Source organism: Zootoca vivipara, chromosome 2 (genome assembly GCF_963506605.1).
Source record: "Zootoca vivipara chromosome 2, rZooViv1.1, whole genome shotgun sequence".
Classification (NCBI taxonomy): Eukaryota; Metazoa; Chordata; class Lepidosauria; order Squamata; family Lacertidae; genus Zootoca; species Zootoca vivipara.
The window spans coordinates 105,116,877-105,134,516 of NC_083277.1; the positions used below are offsets into that span (position 1 = coordinate 105,116,877).

The following is a 17,640-nucleotide window of genomic DNA, read 5'->3' on the forward strand; positions in this document are numbered from 1 at the left end:
TTTGACAGACAAATGCAAATCACAGACGGTTCAGCCCCAAAATCTATTAGCCGGCTTTTATTTTATTTTTATTTTTTCAGCCTTAAGCATTTCTTTATTGAATGGTTATGATATTGTACAGTTATTCCATCACAGTTACTATCCAAAACCGTTATACGTTGCTAATATCACAAGTTCTTGCCTCTTATTTCCTTCTTCACACATTATTCACATTAAAGTCATTAACAAAAAATTCTTTTGGCCTCTTCATACTATACAAAAAAGTTAAAGAAAAGAAAAAACAAACCATAACATCAATCCATCTCATATATAACTAATTACATCAATACCGTTGACTTTCCGTCACCTTCCGCCGTGTGTCTCCTTTGAGTTACTCATGTACTAACATTCCTCATCATATTCTTGTTATTTCTTTTGTACATAATAAAGCCGTTCATACCGATTTATCTAATTCTTTGTTGTAAACCAATCATTCCAAGACTGCCATGAAGATTCCGTCGTTATCGTTTTCTTGCATATAATTTCTGAATTTTTCCCACTTTTCCATAAATGACTGTTTAGATTTTCCCTTTAAATTATCTGTTAATTAGCTGGCTTTTAAATCTGTTTTCAGGATCTCAACCCAAACTGAATCCACGTAACAAGGGATGGATGTATAATAGCTCAGTTGGAAGAGCATGAGACTCTTAAAACTCGGGGTCATGGGTTTGAGTCCCATGTTGGGTGAAAGATTCCTGCATTGCAGGGGGTTGGACTGAATGACCTTTGGGGTCCCTTCCAATTTTACAATTCTATGATTCCCTTATGCAAGCCATTCACACAGCTCTGGGAAGCCACTTGGTGGTGGGAAGACTGAGGGAACTACAAAAAAACTAAATCCATGTGTATCATGGGCTGAATCCAACTAAGGCTTCACCCTGTGGCGCTGTGGTCTAAACCACTGAGCCTCTTGGGCTTGCCAATCAGAAGGACAGCGGCTCGAATCCCCGCGACGGGGTGAGCTCCCGTTGCTCTGTCCCAGCTCTTGCCAACCTAGCAATTCGAAAGCACGCCAGTGCAAGTAGATAAATAGGTATCACTGCGGTGGGAAGGTAAATGGCGTTTCTGTGTGCTCTGGCTTCCGTCACAGTCTCCCATTGTGCCAGTAGCAGTTTAGTCATGCTGGCCACATGACCCAAAAAATTGTCTGTGGACAAACGCCGGCTCCCTTGGCCCGAAAGCAAGGTGAGCACCACAACCCCAATTGCCTTTGACTAGACTTAACCATCCAGGGGTCCTTTACCTTTTACCTAAATTTAAAGCACCAACATGCCACTTTAAATAGTCATGACTTCCATCAAAGAGTTCTGGGCACTGTAAGTTTGTTAAGAGTGCTGAGACCCCTAATACCCTCACAAAGCTACACTTCTCAGAATTCCCTAATAAAAGGGATTGATTGTTAAACTGCTCTGTGAAATGAATAGGAGTTTCTTAACAACTCTCGGCACCTTTAACAAACTACAGTTCCCAGACTTTTTGCAGGAGGAACATTGACTGTTTGAGGTGGTATGAGACTGGTTCAGGACAGAGTCCTAAAATGGAATAATGACAGCACAGAAAGCTCTATTCCTGTAACTTTTACTTGTCTTACTGAGGTCCAGCTCCGAGGGCCTTCTGGCGGTTCCCTCACTACGAGAAGCCAAGTTACAGGGAACCAGGCAGAGGGCCTTCTCGGTAGTGGCACCCACCCTGTGGAATGCCCTCTCACTAGAGGTCAAAGAGAACAACAATTACCAGACCTTTAGAAGGCATCTCAAGGCAGCCCTGTTTAGGGAAGCTTTTAATGTTTGATGGATTTCTGTATCTTAGAATTTCTGTTTTGTTGGAAGCCGCCCAGAGTGGCTGGGGGAACCCGGCCAGATGGGCGGGGTATAAATAATAAATTATTATTATTATTATTATTATTATTATTATTATTATTATTATTATTATTATTATTATTGTCTTGGCAATCTTTTCTTCGGTAAGATCCCCCCCCCCACTAATTGCTTTAGGTGACCTGACTCCCCTGCATACAACATAAATTAGTGAGCATCAAAGGTAGACCAGGAGTGTCTCTCTCTTATATTTTTTCTGCACATACCTTTGTAAATCAGGAAATCTTTAATAAAAATACTTTTCTTTTTTTAAAAAAGATAGACCAGGAGAGGGGATTTTAAAGGGTTCCATGGATCTTATCTCTCATTTTCAAGAAGCAGGTTTGAAAGCATGAGAGCCAGCACAAGTCTAGGTGGAATGAGGAGCTCCTTTTACAAAAATAACAACAACATGTAAGTAGCAGTTTGAAGTAACCTTGAAATTATTTTCATATCACAACGGCAAGGCTAGAAGTCTCAACATGAGGCTGCAGACTCACTTGCATGTTTGGTAGAGTTGTCTTGTTTGCATTTGTTCATTGGGATCAAATTATTGAAGCCAGGGATAGTACAAACAGATTAAAAATTGATCCTCTTCTTAGAAGGAGGGTTTCAGAGTTGCAAATCTGCTTTGCCTCTTCCCCAGATTGATTCTGCTACCATTTCCTTAATTTGCCACTGTCCCTATTTATTGGAGCAAGTTTTTACAATGCATTTGTTGGAATTTTGCTCTGGAAAGTGAAAGCATGTCTCCATGCCACTGGTGGTAAGGCTATAACACAGGGGCAGGGAGTCTTTTTCAGCTTGAGGGCCACATTCTCCTCTTGGTAACCTCCCAGGGGCCACATGTTGGGGGGAGGAAGCAGAGGTCAGAGGAAACAGAGTAAGGAATGGAAGAAGTACTGTTAGTACAGGAAAGTATTTTCCACAAGGCTCTAGAAGCCAAGCCTTATGAGGAACGGTTGAAGGAGCTGGGTATGTTTAGCCTGGAAAAGAGGAGCCTGAGAGGAGACTGCCTCAAATGTCTCAAGGGCTGTCACATGCAAGATGGAGCAAGTTCCTTTTCTCCTGCTCTGGAGGGTAGGACTCGATCCAATGGCTTCAAGTCACAAGAAAGGAGATTCTGACTAAACATCAGGGAGAACTTTCTGACAGTAAGAACTGTTCGACAGTGGAACGGTCTCCCTTGGGAGGTGGTGGGCTCTCCTCTCCCTTGGAGGTTTTTAAGCAGAGGTTGGACAGCCATAGATGCTTTAGCTGAGATTTCTGCATTGAAGGGGGTTGGACTAGATGACCCTCGGGGTCTCTTCCAACTCTACAATTCTATGATTCCGTGATACAAACAACCTTTGCTGTCCTCCATCCAGGGAAGCAAAATGCAGTATCAGACTTCAAGGACACATTCCAGCCAGACATAATCACTCGAGAAGGGGTGCAAAACTGAGTTGCGGGGGGGGGTACAGTCTGAGGAGAGGGTCCATGCATATATCAGGATGATCCACAAATCCAATATAAAAACTGGCAGGGATGGGTGCAGGGAGGGAGGGCATGTGCCACCTGTCCCGTCCCCCCCGACACCGGCTGCTTCCTCGGACATGGTGGGGGTGGATGCAGGGAGGGTGCACACTGATGGGGTAGGGGTGTGTGTATGCGCGCAGCGTCAAAACAGCCCCTCCCAACGTCTCCGGCGGAGGGTGGGTGGCGATCGACCAGAATTCATCGCAGGATCTAGCCGTCCATCACGATTGATGCATTGGACATGTCTGCTATATATATATATATAATCAGTGATCCCTGCTTTATGTCCCAACCGTAAAACCATCATGGCATCACACCAGAAAGGAATCATGATGGCCTCTAGCCCTGCTCACTGCCCGAACACCCTCTAGGTGTTGCTGAACTATGTCAGCCCCAGGCAGCATGGCCAATGGACTACTGCAGGGGTAAGCAACCTAAGGCCCGGGGGCCGGATGCGGCCCAATCCCCTTCTCAGTGCGGCCCGCAGACGGTCCAGGAATCAGAGTGTTTTTACATGAGTAGATTGTGTCATTTTATTTAAAATGCATCTCTGGGTTATTTGTGGGGCACAGGAATTCGTTCACACCCAGGGCTGGCTCTATGGCTAGGCTGGGTGGCGCAGGGCGCCACGGCACCGGCCTGCCGGGGGGGGGGGGGCGCCACGCAGCCGCACCTGCCCACCCGCCGGCCGCTCCACCGTGCAGCAGCGCCCTTGGCGACCGCGCTGCGCGCTGAGCCTAGCCGCCCGCTAGGGGCGGCGGGGGGATCCGTCGCACCACGGCGCCAAGGCGCCAAAGGTGCTTAAGACGGTCCTGTTCACCCCCCCCCAAAAAAATATAGTCCGGCCCACCACATGGTCTGAGGGATGGTGGACCAGCCCATGGCTGAAAAAGGTTGCTGACCCCTGGACTACACTCCCCTAAGTGACACCCCCCCCCCCCAATCCAGGAACCATGGGAGAGAAGCTCTCAAAGAGCTGAGAGCTACTTACAACCTGGGCCAGTGAGACGAGAAATGCAGTATTTTCAGAACGCCCAAACAAACCCGGACCTCTGTCCGATCTGACCTGGTCAACCCCAGATATGACCGTCAGCTCCTGAGCATGAACAAAATACCTCCATAATAGAAGCGCCCTCTGGAATATTTGCAATGGAGCTGAAGCCCACGCTGTCCAGCTTCCTGTCTCCATTTAGGGCAGTCCTCAGTGCCCCAGAGGATCCGGCCAACCTTCCTGCAATTCTTCCCTTTGTTCTCTCAACACCCCCATAGCTATTAAACGTTAAATGCCGGCTGCCAACCCTCACCCACCCTGCCTTTGGATGGCATGTTGTGACTCAGCAGCAGGAAACTGGAATGAAGTCAGCTTTCTATTCACAAAAAGGCGAAATGTCATTGTCCCATTCTCCCCTCCCTCCGCCAATGCCCTGACAAAATCGATAGACAATAAGTAGGACCTTTGCAGGGAAATAGTATGGGGAACAGAATACAGCCTACACCTGTAGGATGCAGACATGATGTTTCTGCCATGTCTGCTCGTGAAATGGTACCGCACAATCGTGACTTAACAGTAGCACCCTTTAGCCCAGTAATTTGCAGCACACAACTGCCCTATTCCAAAGTTCCCTATTTCTTGGGCTACACTGATGTAGAAAACACCCATCCTAGCTTGAAAACGTGATACAGTCATACCTTTGTTTAAGTATGCTTCGGTTTGAGTACTTTCAGTTTAAGTACTCCGCAGACCCGTCTGGAACGGAAAGTGGATTCCATTACTTTCAATGGGAAAGTACGCTTCAGGTTAAGTACAGACTTCCAGAACCAATTGAGTACTTAAACCGAGGTACCACTGTATATATATTTCAATCCTCAACGTTTTTATCCCTCTGCTCCAATCTTCCATTTGAGGTTCTGTCATATCTTTGTACGCTCAATTTAAGGTGGGGGCATTTAACTAGGAATATAGCTCTGCTATATAGCTCTCCCTGGAAAAGACCCTGATGTTGGGAAAGATGGAGGGCACTAGGAGAAGGGGACGACAGAGGACGAGATGGTTGGACAGTGTTCTCGAAGCTACGAATATGAGTTTGACCAAACTGCAGGAGGCAGTGGAAGACAGGAGTGCCTGGCGTGCTATGGACCATGGGGTCACGAAGAGTCGGACACGACTAAACAACAACAACAACAACAACAACAACAACAACAACAACAACAACAACAACAACATAGCTCTGCAAAACATCAAAACAAAAGCAATCCCATTCACAGCTCTCCAAGCTACTGGGTCAAACAAGTTATATACCATGGTAGATCTGCCCATCTTTGGACCGAGTCAAATGGAGCTCACCAACTGCATACTGTGGACTGTCAAATGCTCGACACACAAACATCACTCAGACTTTGGAGTCCAAGGCAGGCAGAAAAAACTGTGGCACCAATTGGCGTGTTGCATTTGGCTTCAAAGGCAGCAGGTTCTGCAAGTCTGTCCTGCCTAAATCAGACAAGGTGCAAAACTTCATGAGGTCTTCCTTATTCACATTTACAGGATTATATGTTAGAACTGGGAACAAGTAAGGTTTTCACTGTGACCCAAAGGAAACTTCAGATGTTGGTGAGACCTCACACAAATGCAAAGAGACAGACCTCTACTTTTCGAATTTAAGACGTCCTCTAGGATCAGAGTGAAAGAGAACATTATTGTGTACACTTCTGAACTTTCCAGAGCACAGCTGAGAAGACAGGGAGCAATAGGTTTCATTGTCAAAAGACTAACCAGAACCGTATTACCAGTGTGGCTTCTCTTAACAAGTATTTCCCCCTAACTATATACAAATAATCCTGGTGGATCAGACTAAAATGCCTTCTGCCCTGCTTTCCAAAATAGTCAACAAAAATTCCACAAGGTAGGCACAAAGACACTACAGTGCTACCTTGGTTCTCAAACGCCTTGGTTCTCAAACGCTTTGGTTCCCAAACACCGAAAAGGTACCACTGTATTTGGTGCTTTTGTTTTTGCTGTTTATTTTGCGTTTTTGTTTTTGAGGCTTTTTTGATTAATTTGTTTTTGTGACTGTGTGGAACCCAGTTCAGCTACTGATTGATTGATTGATTGATTGTGTGACTGCGGAAATGGATAAAAGCCCCTGATCCAAACATTTGAATGACAATGCCCAGTGCAGGTAAGAAAAAATGACAGTGCAGGTAAGAAAAAAAAATAGTTTTAATTTTTATCATCTACAATACTGTCTTATTTATTTCATAGTACAGTACATTGTTTATTCATAGCTGCCAAGTTTTCGCTTTTCTCGCGAGGAAGCCTATTCAGCATAAGGGAAAATCCCTGTAAAAAAGGGATAACTTGGCAGCTATGGTTTATTGCTTTCATTTTATGGATCAATGGTCTTGTTAGATAGTAAAATTTATGTTAAATTGCTGTTTTAGGGGTTGTTTTTAAAAGTCTGGAACGGATTAATCCATTTTGCATTACTTTCTATGGGAAAGCGCGCCTTGGTTTTGGAACGGACTTCCGGAATGGATTAAGTTTGAGAACTAAGGTACCACTGATCTGGCACTCTGGCAGCAGATATCCAAAGGCCACTTAACTACCTCTTAACATGGAGGTTCTCTTTAGCTACTAAGATTGCTCGCGACGGATACTCCTGTTCTTCATACATTTGTCCAATGCCCAATCGGCTACTGATGGGACATGACTAGGCTCATCCATTTCTACAGGTCGATTCTGAGTAGGACTTCCATTGGATACAATCAAGTTTTTTTAGTTATATACTTTACAGCTCCTGTTTGCTTATGTCCTTTGTGTGTTGTATTGCCTATCTGATCTGGATTTTGTGGGTTAACATGCAGAGATGAGTTTTGATTACATCTTCTTGCAAGGACATCAGGAAACCAAAGAGGAAAAGCAATGAGGAGGGAGTTGGAAATGTCCAAGGGAGAAAACAAAAGCAAAGGTCAGGGCATATTTAACAATTAGGAAATTGGAGAGACAGCCCCAGGGTTGTTTTTTTTCCTAGTTAGAAATTGACCAGACTAAAATGTAACTCTCTGAAAGTTGTATTTTGCCTTAAATGGGAGGTTTGCAAAAAAAAAAAAGGAAGAGGAAAAGGCTCTCCTTTTCTCAGCCTGTCTCAGTGGTTTATCACTCACACTGCCCAACTTAAAGCAGGAGCTAGAAGCAGTTTTGTACCTACATTGTGCCAGCTTCAGGAGCTGTATGAGGTCCTGGAGATAGAGGGGGCACTCAGTATTATGCCCTGATTTAAACACACTCGAGTTTAACTTCCCCACCGCTTGATCAATCTACCACTGAAGGGCTCTTTCATGCATTCATCAATCTCCACAGAGAAAACGTGCAGTCCCTATTTTCTTTCCTACACCGAAATTAATTTATACGTTCCATTTAAAAACATTCAAGGTACCTCAAGATCATAGACTTTTCCAGCACCAAAAATTAAATAAAATGATGGCAGTTAAGATGCAGGAATTAAAAACTAACTTCAACAATAAAATACCCTGAGAAAAAAAGATAGCCTGTGTGTGTGTTAAGAAATGAAAAAGTTGCTACAGCTATTAGTAATAATTAATACCAACGACGACAACAGCAACACTTTGGGCTATTCTGTCATTCCTTGCAAAGTGTAGCAAACATCTTGAGATAAGATAGTTTTCCGAACTACAGATTAAAGACCACACATTTCAGCGGTCATGGAATACGGTGTTCACAAAAGTTATCTGCATTTAAGAGAACATCTCGGAGTGCTTTCAGACACAACACGGAGACTTATCTCCTGAGTCTCTCTCGTACTCTGCAACACATGTGAATGTGTTTACTGCAGGGTGGAAAATGGGGAAAAAACACACATCTAAAATCAAGTGTCTGCTCTGGCCGCTGTAGGTGTTATGGATGTGCACTAAAGTCCAGAGGGTGATAATATATCTCCTGCTTGACATCTGAATGCCTCAAAGGTTCTTTTCTCAGATACTGTCAAAAGGCAAAAAGGATGAAGGGGAAGCCATTCACAGCTGGGAAGGAGACTGATAGGGTTAGGTCCTCCTCTCCTTCCCTCACTAGTGGATATGCGAGATTTCAGATTAGCCAAGCACTATAAACCTGCCTGAGGAAGCAGAGGCAGCTGACTCTCCCAGAGGTTCAATAACTTACTCCCTAGTGAAAGTTCATTGCTAGCAATTGATCCCAGACACGGTGAGTTTGCAAATGCCACCTGCCCCTATAGGCTCTGTCACTTTCAAGGTCCCAAAGCCCAAAGTAGCGTAGTCTGAAAATAGGAGGTTACAACTCAGATCTGCCCCTGCCCAGCAGGACGGGACATCTCTCTCTCTGGATGAAACAGATCCACAGAACTAGTTTATCTTAAAAGTAGAAGTTCCCTAGAAAAAGGCTATTCTACAGGTAGCTACTGATTATTTGAGCCCAGCTTCAATTCCTACATGGGAATTATGGGAGAGACCAGCGGTTAATAGAAAGAGATAATGAAACCTAATGAGAGGTCATATCCTCTAGTGTGGCTATCGCAACGATGTGTTAAGACTTATTCTAGTTAGTAGTGAGTGAAAATGTGGTCAGCATATACTTACAGACACTATGCTTTTATTTTGCTATTGCTTCAAATATACTAGGCCGCGACCTGCATCAAATTAAGCCCTGGATGTGTCAAAGGCCCCCGGAGACCAGGGCTCCACCTTTGCCCAACCAACCAGCAGCACCCACCTCAGTCATCAGCCGGTCTGCCCCTGTGTTCTCTTCGTCCTTGAAGATGATGTCCGGGTTGTAATTGGGCACCAGGTCCTTGAAGCGTTCCGAGCGGCGTCCAATTTTGCCCTCCGCCTTCCCGCTGGCGCCCAGGGTCTGTTCCGCCACGTTGGGGACAAACTGCTTGTACTGCAGTGGGGTCAAGTTCTTGCGGCTAGACTGCTTCCGCCCCACCGGGCCCCTGCCCGGGCCGCAGCCCCGAGCGGGGCGCCAAAGGCAGCTGGCCAAGCAAAGCCCAAGCAAGACGGCAAGGTGGCGCCAGGCCATGGCAAGCCAGGTGCCTTCGAGGCTGTCTGGCCCTCTCACTCCCCAAGCTCTCCAGTCAGTCGCCAGGGGTGATGTCCGGCAAGGCGGGCATCATCACCACCACCACGGCAAGGCTGGCCCACGTCAGGTTGTGGCGCTGCCTTGGCACCAGCCCACACATGCAGCTGCCCACCACTGGTGCCAACCAGAGCCTGCGCCAGCACGTGGATCCTCTCTTCTAACTCATGCAGTGCCACCCACCAGTGCCCATAGGAAACCCTGGCTCCTCCCCGTGCCAAGCGCGCAGTGCCCCTTCAAGCCGGCGGCCATCCCAGCCGGGCAACACCTTCCGAGGGCAGCCCGGCTCCCTCTCCCGGGCGATCGGGGCGGCCGGCCGGCGCGACGCTGCCCTCTCGCCGAGGTGGTGGTGGCGGGACACCGCAGCCGGGCTCCTGCGTCCTCCGCCCGGCTCCGCCTCGAAGCCCAGCCCCCGCGAGCAGCTGTGCCAGCGCCATCCCTCCTGGTGCCGCCCTGCCGGGCCCGGAGGGAGGCGCGCCCCGCAGGCACCAGTTGCCCGCCTACGGCGGACTCCCGCCCGCGGGGCTATCGCGCGCCCTCGACGGCGCATCGCCATCCCGACTCTGGCACCGAGGGCCTCCTAGGCCGGCTCGGGGGAGTCCTCTGCTGCCCAGACGGCGTCGGTGCAGGCGGGAGGCTCCCATCTCCCTCAGCTCCCCCTGCTACCGGTAATAACAGAGGGCGATGGGCGTGCATCCCCTCCGACATTTCTCTCATGAAAATAGGGACATCCGAACAGACCCTCCGACATTTCTCCCATGAAAATAGGGTTGTCCTAAGGAAAGACGGGACATTCTGGGATAAAGCGGCTACGTACCTGTAACTTGGAAAATAGGGACACTTGGAAGGTCTGGGCATAGAAGCCAACTCCTAGGGGCTGTGATCTCTTCAGTATCCCCCCCAATAAAATATTTGAGGGAACCAGGCTCCCCAAAATTAATGGGCATTGTCATTCAAATGGTGGGTGTCTGGGGTGCCAACTTCAATAAAATATTGGGGGGGAAGCCCCGCCCCACATAATTGCTCACATGACATCTCTCTCTGAATGGCAATGCCCATTAACTTGGAGGGCTCACATGTTTTATGGGGGGGGGGGTTCAAAGACTTCCCGGCCCCTAGGAATTGGCTCCTATGGTGTGCGCGCACTGCATCTTGTGATTATGTGGAGCAGGGCTTACCTTGCCCCCCCCATATTTTATTCAAGTGGGCACCCCTGGCAGTGGGGGTTTCTAGAAGCCCAGAAAAGAAGCCACTACCATCCCTAGCTTTGGCCATATTGGACAAGCCACCTCCTCTTATTTTCAACCAATTTTCTGTCCTGCCCCCTCACGCCAAGTCTCTCAACCGACTTTCCAAGAACCACATTTCCTCCCTCACAAGAGAAAGGCTGGCGGGGAGCAGGTCTAGGTCACTGGGGCAGTGTGCACAGCCAAGGGGAATCTGGGGTAGTTATGGCTTTACTTCCTGCCCTCTCAAGTTGGTTTCCTGCATTCCCGGATACGTGGAAACAAACCAAACAAGGTAAAAATGCAAGACCTGCTCATTCTCTGCAGGCAAACTGCCCATCTTCCTGCCTTCCTGAGAACCCTTTCCCCTTGCCATCAGGGTGGAGCTGATGTGATACCAGAGCAAAAGGCTCTCCCATCCCCCCACCCAAATCCAACGGAGGCCTGCCTTTCCGCTTACCTTCCAGCTAAGCAGAAAGGATGAGAACTAGCTTCCCCCCTTCGAAAAAACTGCGCTTCTTATGAAGAATTGGATTGTGATTATTATTTTCGCCCACAACAGTGGGCAGCCAACCAGAAAACATTAAAGGGGGGGGGGGAGAAAACACCTCCAGTATAGGGCTAAGAGCCAAAACAAACACAAAACACCACAAATTTACCCAGGCGTGTGTGAAGCATAACCCAGGTCCCACCTTTAAGGTTAATGTGGCATTGCAGGAGAGGTGCAGGGATGTGGGTGGCTCTGTGGTCTAAACCACTGAGCCTCCTGGGCTTGTCGATCAAAAGGTCAGTGGTTCAAATCCCTGCGATGGGGTGAGCTCCTGTTGCTCTGTCCCAGCTCCTGCCAACCTAGCACTTCGAAAGCACACTGGCGCAAGTAAATAAATAGGTACCACTGTGGCGGGAAGGTAAAAGCTGCTTCCGTGTGCTCTGGTTTCCGGCACGGTGTCCCACTGCTCCAGAAGTGGTTTAGTCATGCTGGCTACATGACCCGGAAAGCTGTCTGTGGACAAACGGCCTGAAAGCGAGATGAGCGCTGCAACCCCATAGTCACCTTTGACTGGACTTAACCAGTCCAGTCCAAGGGACCCGGGTGGCGCTGTGGGTTAAACCACAGAGCCTAGGGCTTGCCGATCAGAAGGTCGCCGATTCGAATCCCCACGACAGGGTGAGCTCCCGTTGCTCGGTCCCTGCTCCTGCCAACCTAGCAGTTCAAAAGCACGTCAAAGTGCAAGTAGATAAATAGGTACCGCTACGGCGGGAAGGTAAACGGCGTTTCCGTGTGCTGCTCTGGTTTGCCAGAAGCGGCTTTGTCATGCTGGCCACCTGACCTGGAAGCGGTACGCCAGCTCCCTCGGCCAATAACGCGAGATGAGCGCCGCAACCCCAGAGTCGGTCACGACTGGACCTAATGGTCAAGGGTCCCTTTACCTAACTGTCCAAGGATCGTTTACCTTTTACCTAATCCATTGTGCTACCTGTTCTTTCGGTGTGCATTGCAAATTTGTGTTATATGTAGACCACTCTTCTTGCAGTGAATTCACATAAGGATGCGCAGAAGAACTGCTGCTCCCCTTTGTCACTGTGATGCATGTGATGCAAATTGAGGGTGGCGGAAAAGCAACGTGTCGGGCAGCGATTCTCACCTGTTCCAATCAAGAGTAGCTGGTGGTCAGTGCAAATAATACTTGTAACGTGGCTTTACAATCAAGAAATGGTGAGAACACGTGTGTCTGCTGGCTCCTGCCTCTTTTCTACTATCGTGCAAGGGCAACTGGCGAAGTTGCTTTAATTATTTCCTCTACAAAGTCAGCTCCTTAACTTCTCACAAAAACCTTCACGCCCTGTGCAGGTAAACCGGAGCCTTAGGAACAAGCGTGCCATCATTACAAGAACAGCCCTCTGTGTGCAGTGCACAGGCCATGCCAACCAAGTAGCTGTGGTGCAAGGGGCTCGCCACGAAATATGGAGGTCAAAATCTATGTTTCTTAATAAGCTTCGTTTCAGGCTCGGTATACATGAGCAATTGTGCAACACCCTGTTATAGGAATTTTAAGGTCTCAAATATAAAATAAAACGAACAAGGCAAACCCATACATAAGTATATAAATCACGTGTCTGAAATAGTACAGGAGAGCAATCCTGAAGCCATTTTGACTCTCCCAAATTGACCTCAAATATTTCTCTGCAAGGAGGAAGGAAATACGAAAAGCTTTCCAACTGTCTTTGGACTGTAGGGGCTTACACCTCCCTGCAAATACAATCTGGCAAATTATCTGTTAAGCTGAGCGAACTATCAATATGGGTAAGAGATTCAGAAACTAAAGTATTTACCATCTCCAAGGAATGGCCCAGCTACCCAGAAAATGCAACCAAGAAAGGCATTATCAGGTATCCTAGCAGACAGGAGAGAAGCAACTCTCTCAAATTTCTGCTGGAGACCACCTCCTTCTGTGATGTATGTATGATTTTTTTGGCGGGGGGTGGTGGTGGTGGTCTTGGGCTACAGGGTGGGCAATTTCAAATGTCTTTATAGGGGCTTGCGCACCAGTGTTCAGGGTTCTCCTCCCTCCTGCGTGTGGTGAGTGGGGACCCTGTTGCAACAGTTCTATTAATAAAGATCAGGCTTACTAGCCACTTTGCTTCTCAATATACTCTGGTTGGCCTGTTATTTTTTCCCCTACCAATAGGGGACCCACTTAAGGACTCTATACGGACTCTGGAATAACCCATAAGAGAAAGGGAGCAATTTTCTTACAAGACTCTGGGTGTGAGGCCATGTTTCTCACCCGTCCAAAATGAGCCAATACCAAAAATATCAGGGATCCCACGCCAGTCACAGATGTGTAGGCAAGATGACCCCACCCTATGAGATATAACAGAGCCATTCTCCTCCTTTGCACTGGGGTGCTCCCAGTCACAGCCCAGGCCCTCGACAAAAAAAGAAATGGGGCATGAGCGGTGTGTTGGTCTCAAACTACCAGCTAAAATACTAAGGCAGGGGTAGTCAATGTGGAGGCCTCCTGATGTTGTTGGACAACAACTCCCATCAGGCCCAAGCTGACTGACAATTGTCAATCAAGTCCATTGACAGGGATGATGGGCGTTGACATCCAACAATTTCTCCATGCCAGTTTACAGCAAGACAAGACTTTTATCTCCAGTACAGAACCATAGTGATAGAAATAGGCAAGATGTTTGCTCTCTTTTAAGATTTCGTTCTTGTTGTTTTAAATGCAGTAGTAATTTGCAACAGGAGTAGCTAGCTACTTAGCTATAAAGATGCAGAAAAATCACCCTGCCTTATATAATCTGGATCGGCTGTTGTGACTCAAAACAGTCCTTGCTTTTAACTCATTTGCGGTATGACAAACCACAAAATCCAGGGTGCTCATTTGCATGGCAAATGCCTCGCTTCCCCATTAAATAATGACCCAATATTCAAATGAACAGGATTACAGAGGCTCAGAAAGGTAATCTGAGGCTCTCTATGAAACATTCATTGAGTAACAAACAAATGCTCGGGAGATACAGCCAGCTGGAAAGTTTTCTCTCTACCGTGTCAGGACAGACACCATCCTTTTTTTTCATAGCCTCCCACAACACAAAAGAAGCATCCGGAAGAGAAGAGGGGAGATAAAAGAGGACTAGGCAATTTATTGCTTACATGGATACGAGCCCCATGGACAGTATAGTACTGAGATCGGACAGTCACTACATGAAGCAACAAAGGCAGGCGGGGGTCACAAGTCTCCATTTCGGTTGGGCCCCTCTGAAGTGGGGCCTGCAATGCCGCAATATGTTCCTGCAACAAAATAATTCATTCTCACACAACCCTTCCCCTCCCAATCGAAGTCTGATCTGCGGTGAGGATGCAGGATTTCTGTGTGCAGCCTCCTATGTTCAGCTCCGGCTGTGAAATTTATGGAGATTACGGTCGCCACAATAACAAGAGCGCAGCAACCTGTCGTTCTTCAAAACTGCACCCACACGCCTCGAAGCAAACTTCTGCATTTTCTGCAAACATGGGGCATAGGCAGTTGTGGTCTTGCCCAGCACACATACACAGACACTGCAGAATGACGGTGCCACAGAGACAGGGAGGGAAAACACACACACACACACACACACCAACTCCTACCATAAAACTCAAAAGACATAACTGTAAAATGGTCACTCCCATCTGGGCTGGTAAATTTGATACCTCCCTGCTTCCTGCCCTTTAGGCTCAAACTTCCACATTAATAGAGAATTAAAATAAGGGATTCAACTTCCTCATATAATTCCTATCCAGCACTGGGTATAGAGTCCTGACAAACTGGAGAACACAGCCTGGCATCCAAACACTAAGAGATGCCCAAATGATGCACACACAGTAGAGGGGGCAGGGGGGGCTGTTTCCCACTGCACCATTCTTCCACATTAACCGTGTTCTAACATGCCCCTGCCATTCCCCAGATTTTTAAAAAATATACCTCCATGTTGAACAGATTCACCTTCCAAGCCACCCACCCAAATAACGGGAGATCTTCCTGCAAGCTGGGAGTATCTAGAGCAGAAGTTGTTGAAGTGGTGTCCGTTCTCCAGCTGTTCTTGAACTCCAACTCCCATCAACCCCTGCCAGCCAGGGATGATGGGGGACATAGTTGAACAGCACCTGGCTCCCTGTGATCTAAAGCAGTGTTTCCCAAACTTGGGTCTCCAGTTGTTTTGGACTACAGTTCCCATAATCCTTGACCACTGGGTCCTCCTAGCTAGGGATGATGGGAGCTGTAGTCCAAAAAAATAGCTGGAGACACAAGTTTGGGAACACTGATAGAGTGTGGAGAGCAAAGCAAGTTATACAGGCTGTGAAGTTTGCCCTTGAACAAGGCATGGGGGTCACAGGGCAAGAGAAGAGCTGCGTCGGTGTTCTTGAGGTCCGTTCTTAATTTCGGAAAACATCAAACTCTGCAACTGCTTCTCAATGGTACAAGAGTTGGAAGGGTGGCCATTGTGGCAAGTTCTCCCTTCTTGCTGGGCAAGGGCACTCTCTGTGGCCTGCTTCCCCTTACACAGTTTCCATTAGGAAACTTATTAGATGCGTCCACCATTACTTTGAGTCGACACCCAGCGTTACGGACAAGGGAAGCTTACATGTTGCAGGGCAAATTTTAAAGAATATGAAGCGCAAGCGCAAGCGCGCACACACACACACAAAATAGTCTCTCACAGAGATGGCTGCTGAAACAGAAAGCCATGGATAGATGGCTCAATAGCGCCAGCTTATATTGCACTTGAGTGAGGTATGTAAACAATGGAACGGAGTTCGATCTACAACACAGAACTGGCTCAGAATTCCTAACTGGAAAGGTTTTCGGCCCTACGGTCTAGTGAGAGGCCAACATGGACATGAGGTTTAAGACAATGTCAAATGTAAACAAGGGAGAGAGGGAGCTAGAGCAGGAATCTGCAGCACCCCTGCGGGGGCAAGGGACTTCCCCCCGCAGCCTGTCTCTCCCGCGTTGCTCCCTAACAATGCCCCCCGGGGCCAATTCTACATCAATCTCTCTCTAAGACAGTCCACAAGGCCTCTTTCTCCACAACCTATTCACACTGCCCCAGTTCCAAAGTCACAGTGTGGACTACTGAGACGTTCCCTCAGCTGGCAGGAACAGGGACCTCAGAGAAGACAGCAAGGTCTCAAGAGTGGTTCAAGTCTATCGCCCTCCTCGGGCTTCTGGGAAATAGGGAGGAAAGGCTGAAAATGCCACCTTCCCTCCTTTCCGACAAGTCATTGGTCAAAATGAAGGCAGGGCAAAGGCAGCTCTCTGCCCCGCACTCGTCTGCTGCAGACCGATGGCTCAGAAGACAAGCAACAATCACGACGTCAAGGTAAGGATGTCCCGGCTGCGGCTCACGGGCAAGGTGCGTGGCCTTGCCAGGCTCGGTTCAGGCACCAACGCTGATTCTAGCTGAGCTTGCACGGCTGGTGGGATCGAGTCACAGGTAGAGGCAGCTTGTGGAGGCCTGGAGAGAGAGGAGAGGAGGAGGAGGAGATTATGGATTAAAGCCCAAAGCCTGCAGACTCTCATCCCAATACCCAGGCAGGAAGAAGACCAACTGAACAAGTTGTTCAGTCATTGCAATTTTATTACAGTGGCACCTTGGTTCTCAAACACCTTGGTTCCCAAACACCAAAAACCCAGAAGTAAGTGTTCCAGTTTTCGGACGTTTTTCGGAAGCTGAACATTCAAGGTGCTTGTTGGCTGTTGTTTCTGGGGTGCCTGCACAAATCAGAAGCTGCACATTACGGTAGTTTTTGAACATTACAGAAGACAAATGGATTTCTGGAACGGATTAAGTTTGGCGCTTTAGTTTTTGCTATTTATTTTGCATTTTTGTTTTGGGGGCTTTTTCGGTTCATTTGTTTTTGTGACTGTGTGGAACCCAGTTCAGCTACTGATTGATTGATTGATTGATTGTGTGACTGCAGAAATGGATAAAGGCCCCCCATCGAAACAATGACTATCATCGGTGCAGGTAAGAATTTTTAAAAATTCTTTTTTATCATCTACAATACTGTCTCATTTCTTTTATAGTATAGTACATTGATTATTGCTTTCATTTTATGGATCAATGGTCTCGTTAGATAGTAAAATTCATGTTAAATTGCTGTTTTAGGGGTTGTTTTTAAAAGTCTGGAACGGGTTAATCTGTTTTGCATTGCTTTCCTTTTTTTAAAATAAATAAATTGAATTTTACATATTTTTTATCATCATTACATCATTCACATTACAGAAAACAAAAAGAATGTTTTGCATTCCTTTCTATGGGAAAATGCACCTTGGTTTTGGAATGGATTTCCAGAATGGATTAAGTTTGAGAACCAAGGTACCACTGTATTTGTTGC

The 17,640-nt window shown here is 47.3% G+C and overlaps 2 protein-coding genes across 2 annotated transcripts in view; both read right to left on the bottom strand.

The window, feature by feature from the left end:
* Positions 1–9,873, bottom strand: part of DHH (desert hedgehog signaling molecule) — a 30,942-nt gene extending 21,069 nt beyond the window's left edge. The window contains exon 1 of the mRNA XM_035103906.2: positions 9,157–9,873. Within this exon, the coding sequence (XP_034959797.1) occupies positions 9,157–9,465 (309 nt within the window). The 5' untranslated portion in view covers positions 9,466–9,873. The remainder of the gene's footprint in view (positions 1–9,156) is intronic.
* A 375-nt stretch (positions 9,874–10,248) lies between these two features.
* LMBR1L (limb development membrane protein 1 like) overlaps positions 10,249–17,640 on the bottom strand; it is a 47,871-nt gene continuing 40,479 nt past the window's right edge. The window contains exon 17 of the mRNA XM_035103905.2: positions 10,249–16,757. Coding sequence (XP_034959796.1) covers positions 16,699–16,757 — 59 coding nt within the window. The 3' untranslated portion in view covers positions 10,249–16,698. The remainder of the gene's footprint in view (positions 16,758–17,640) is intronic.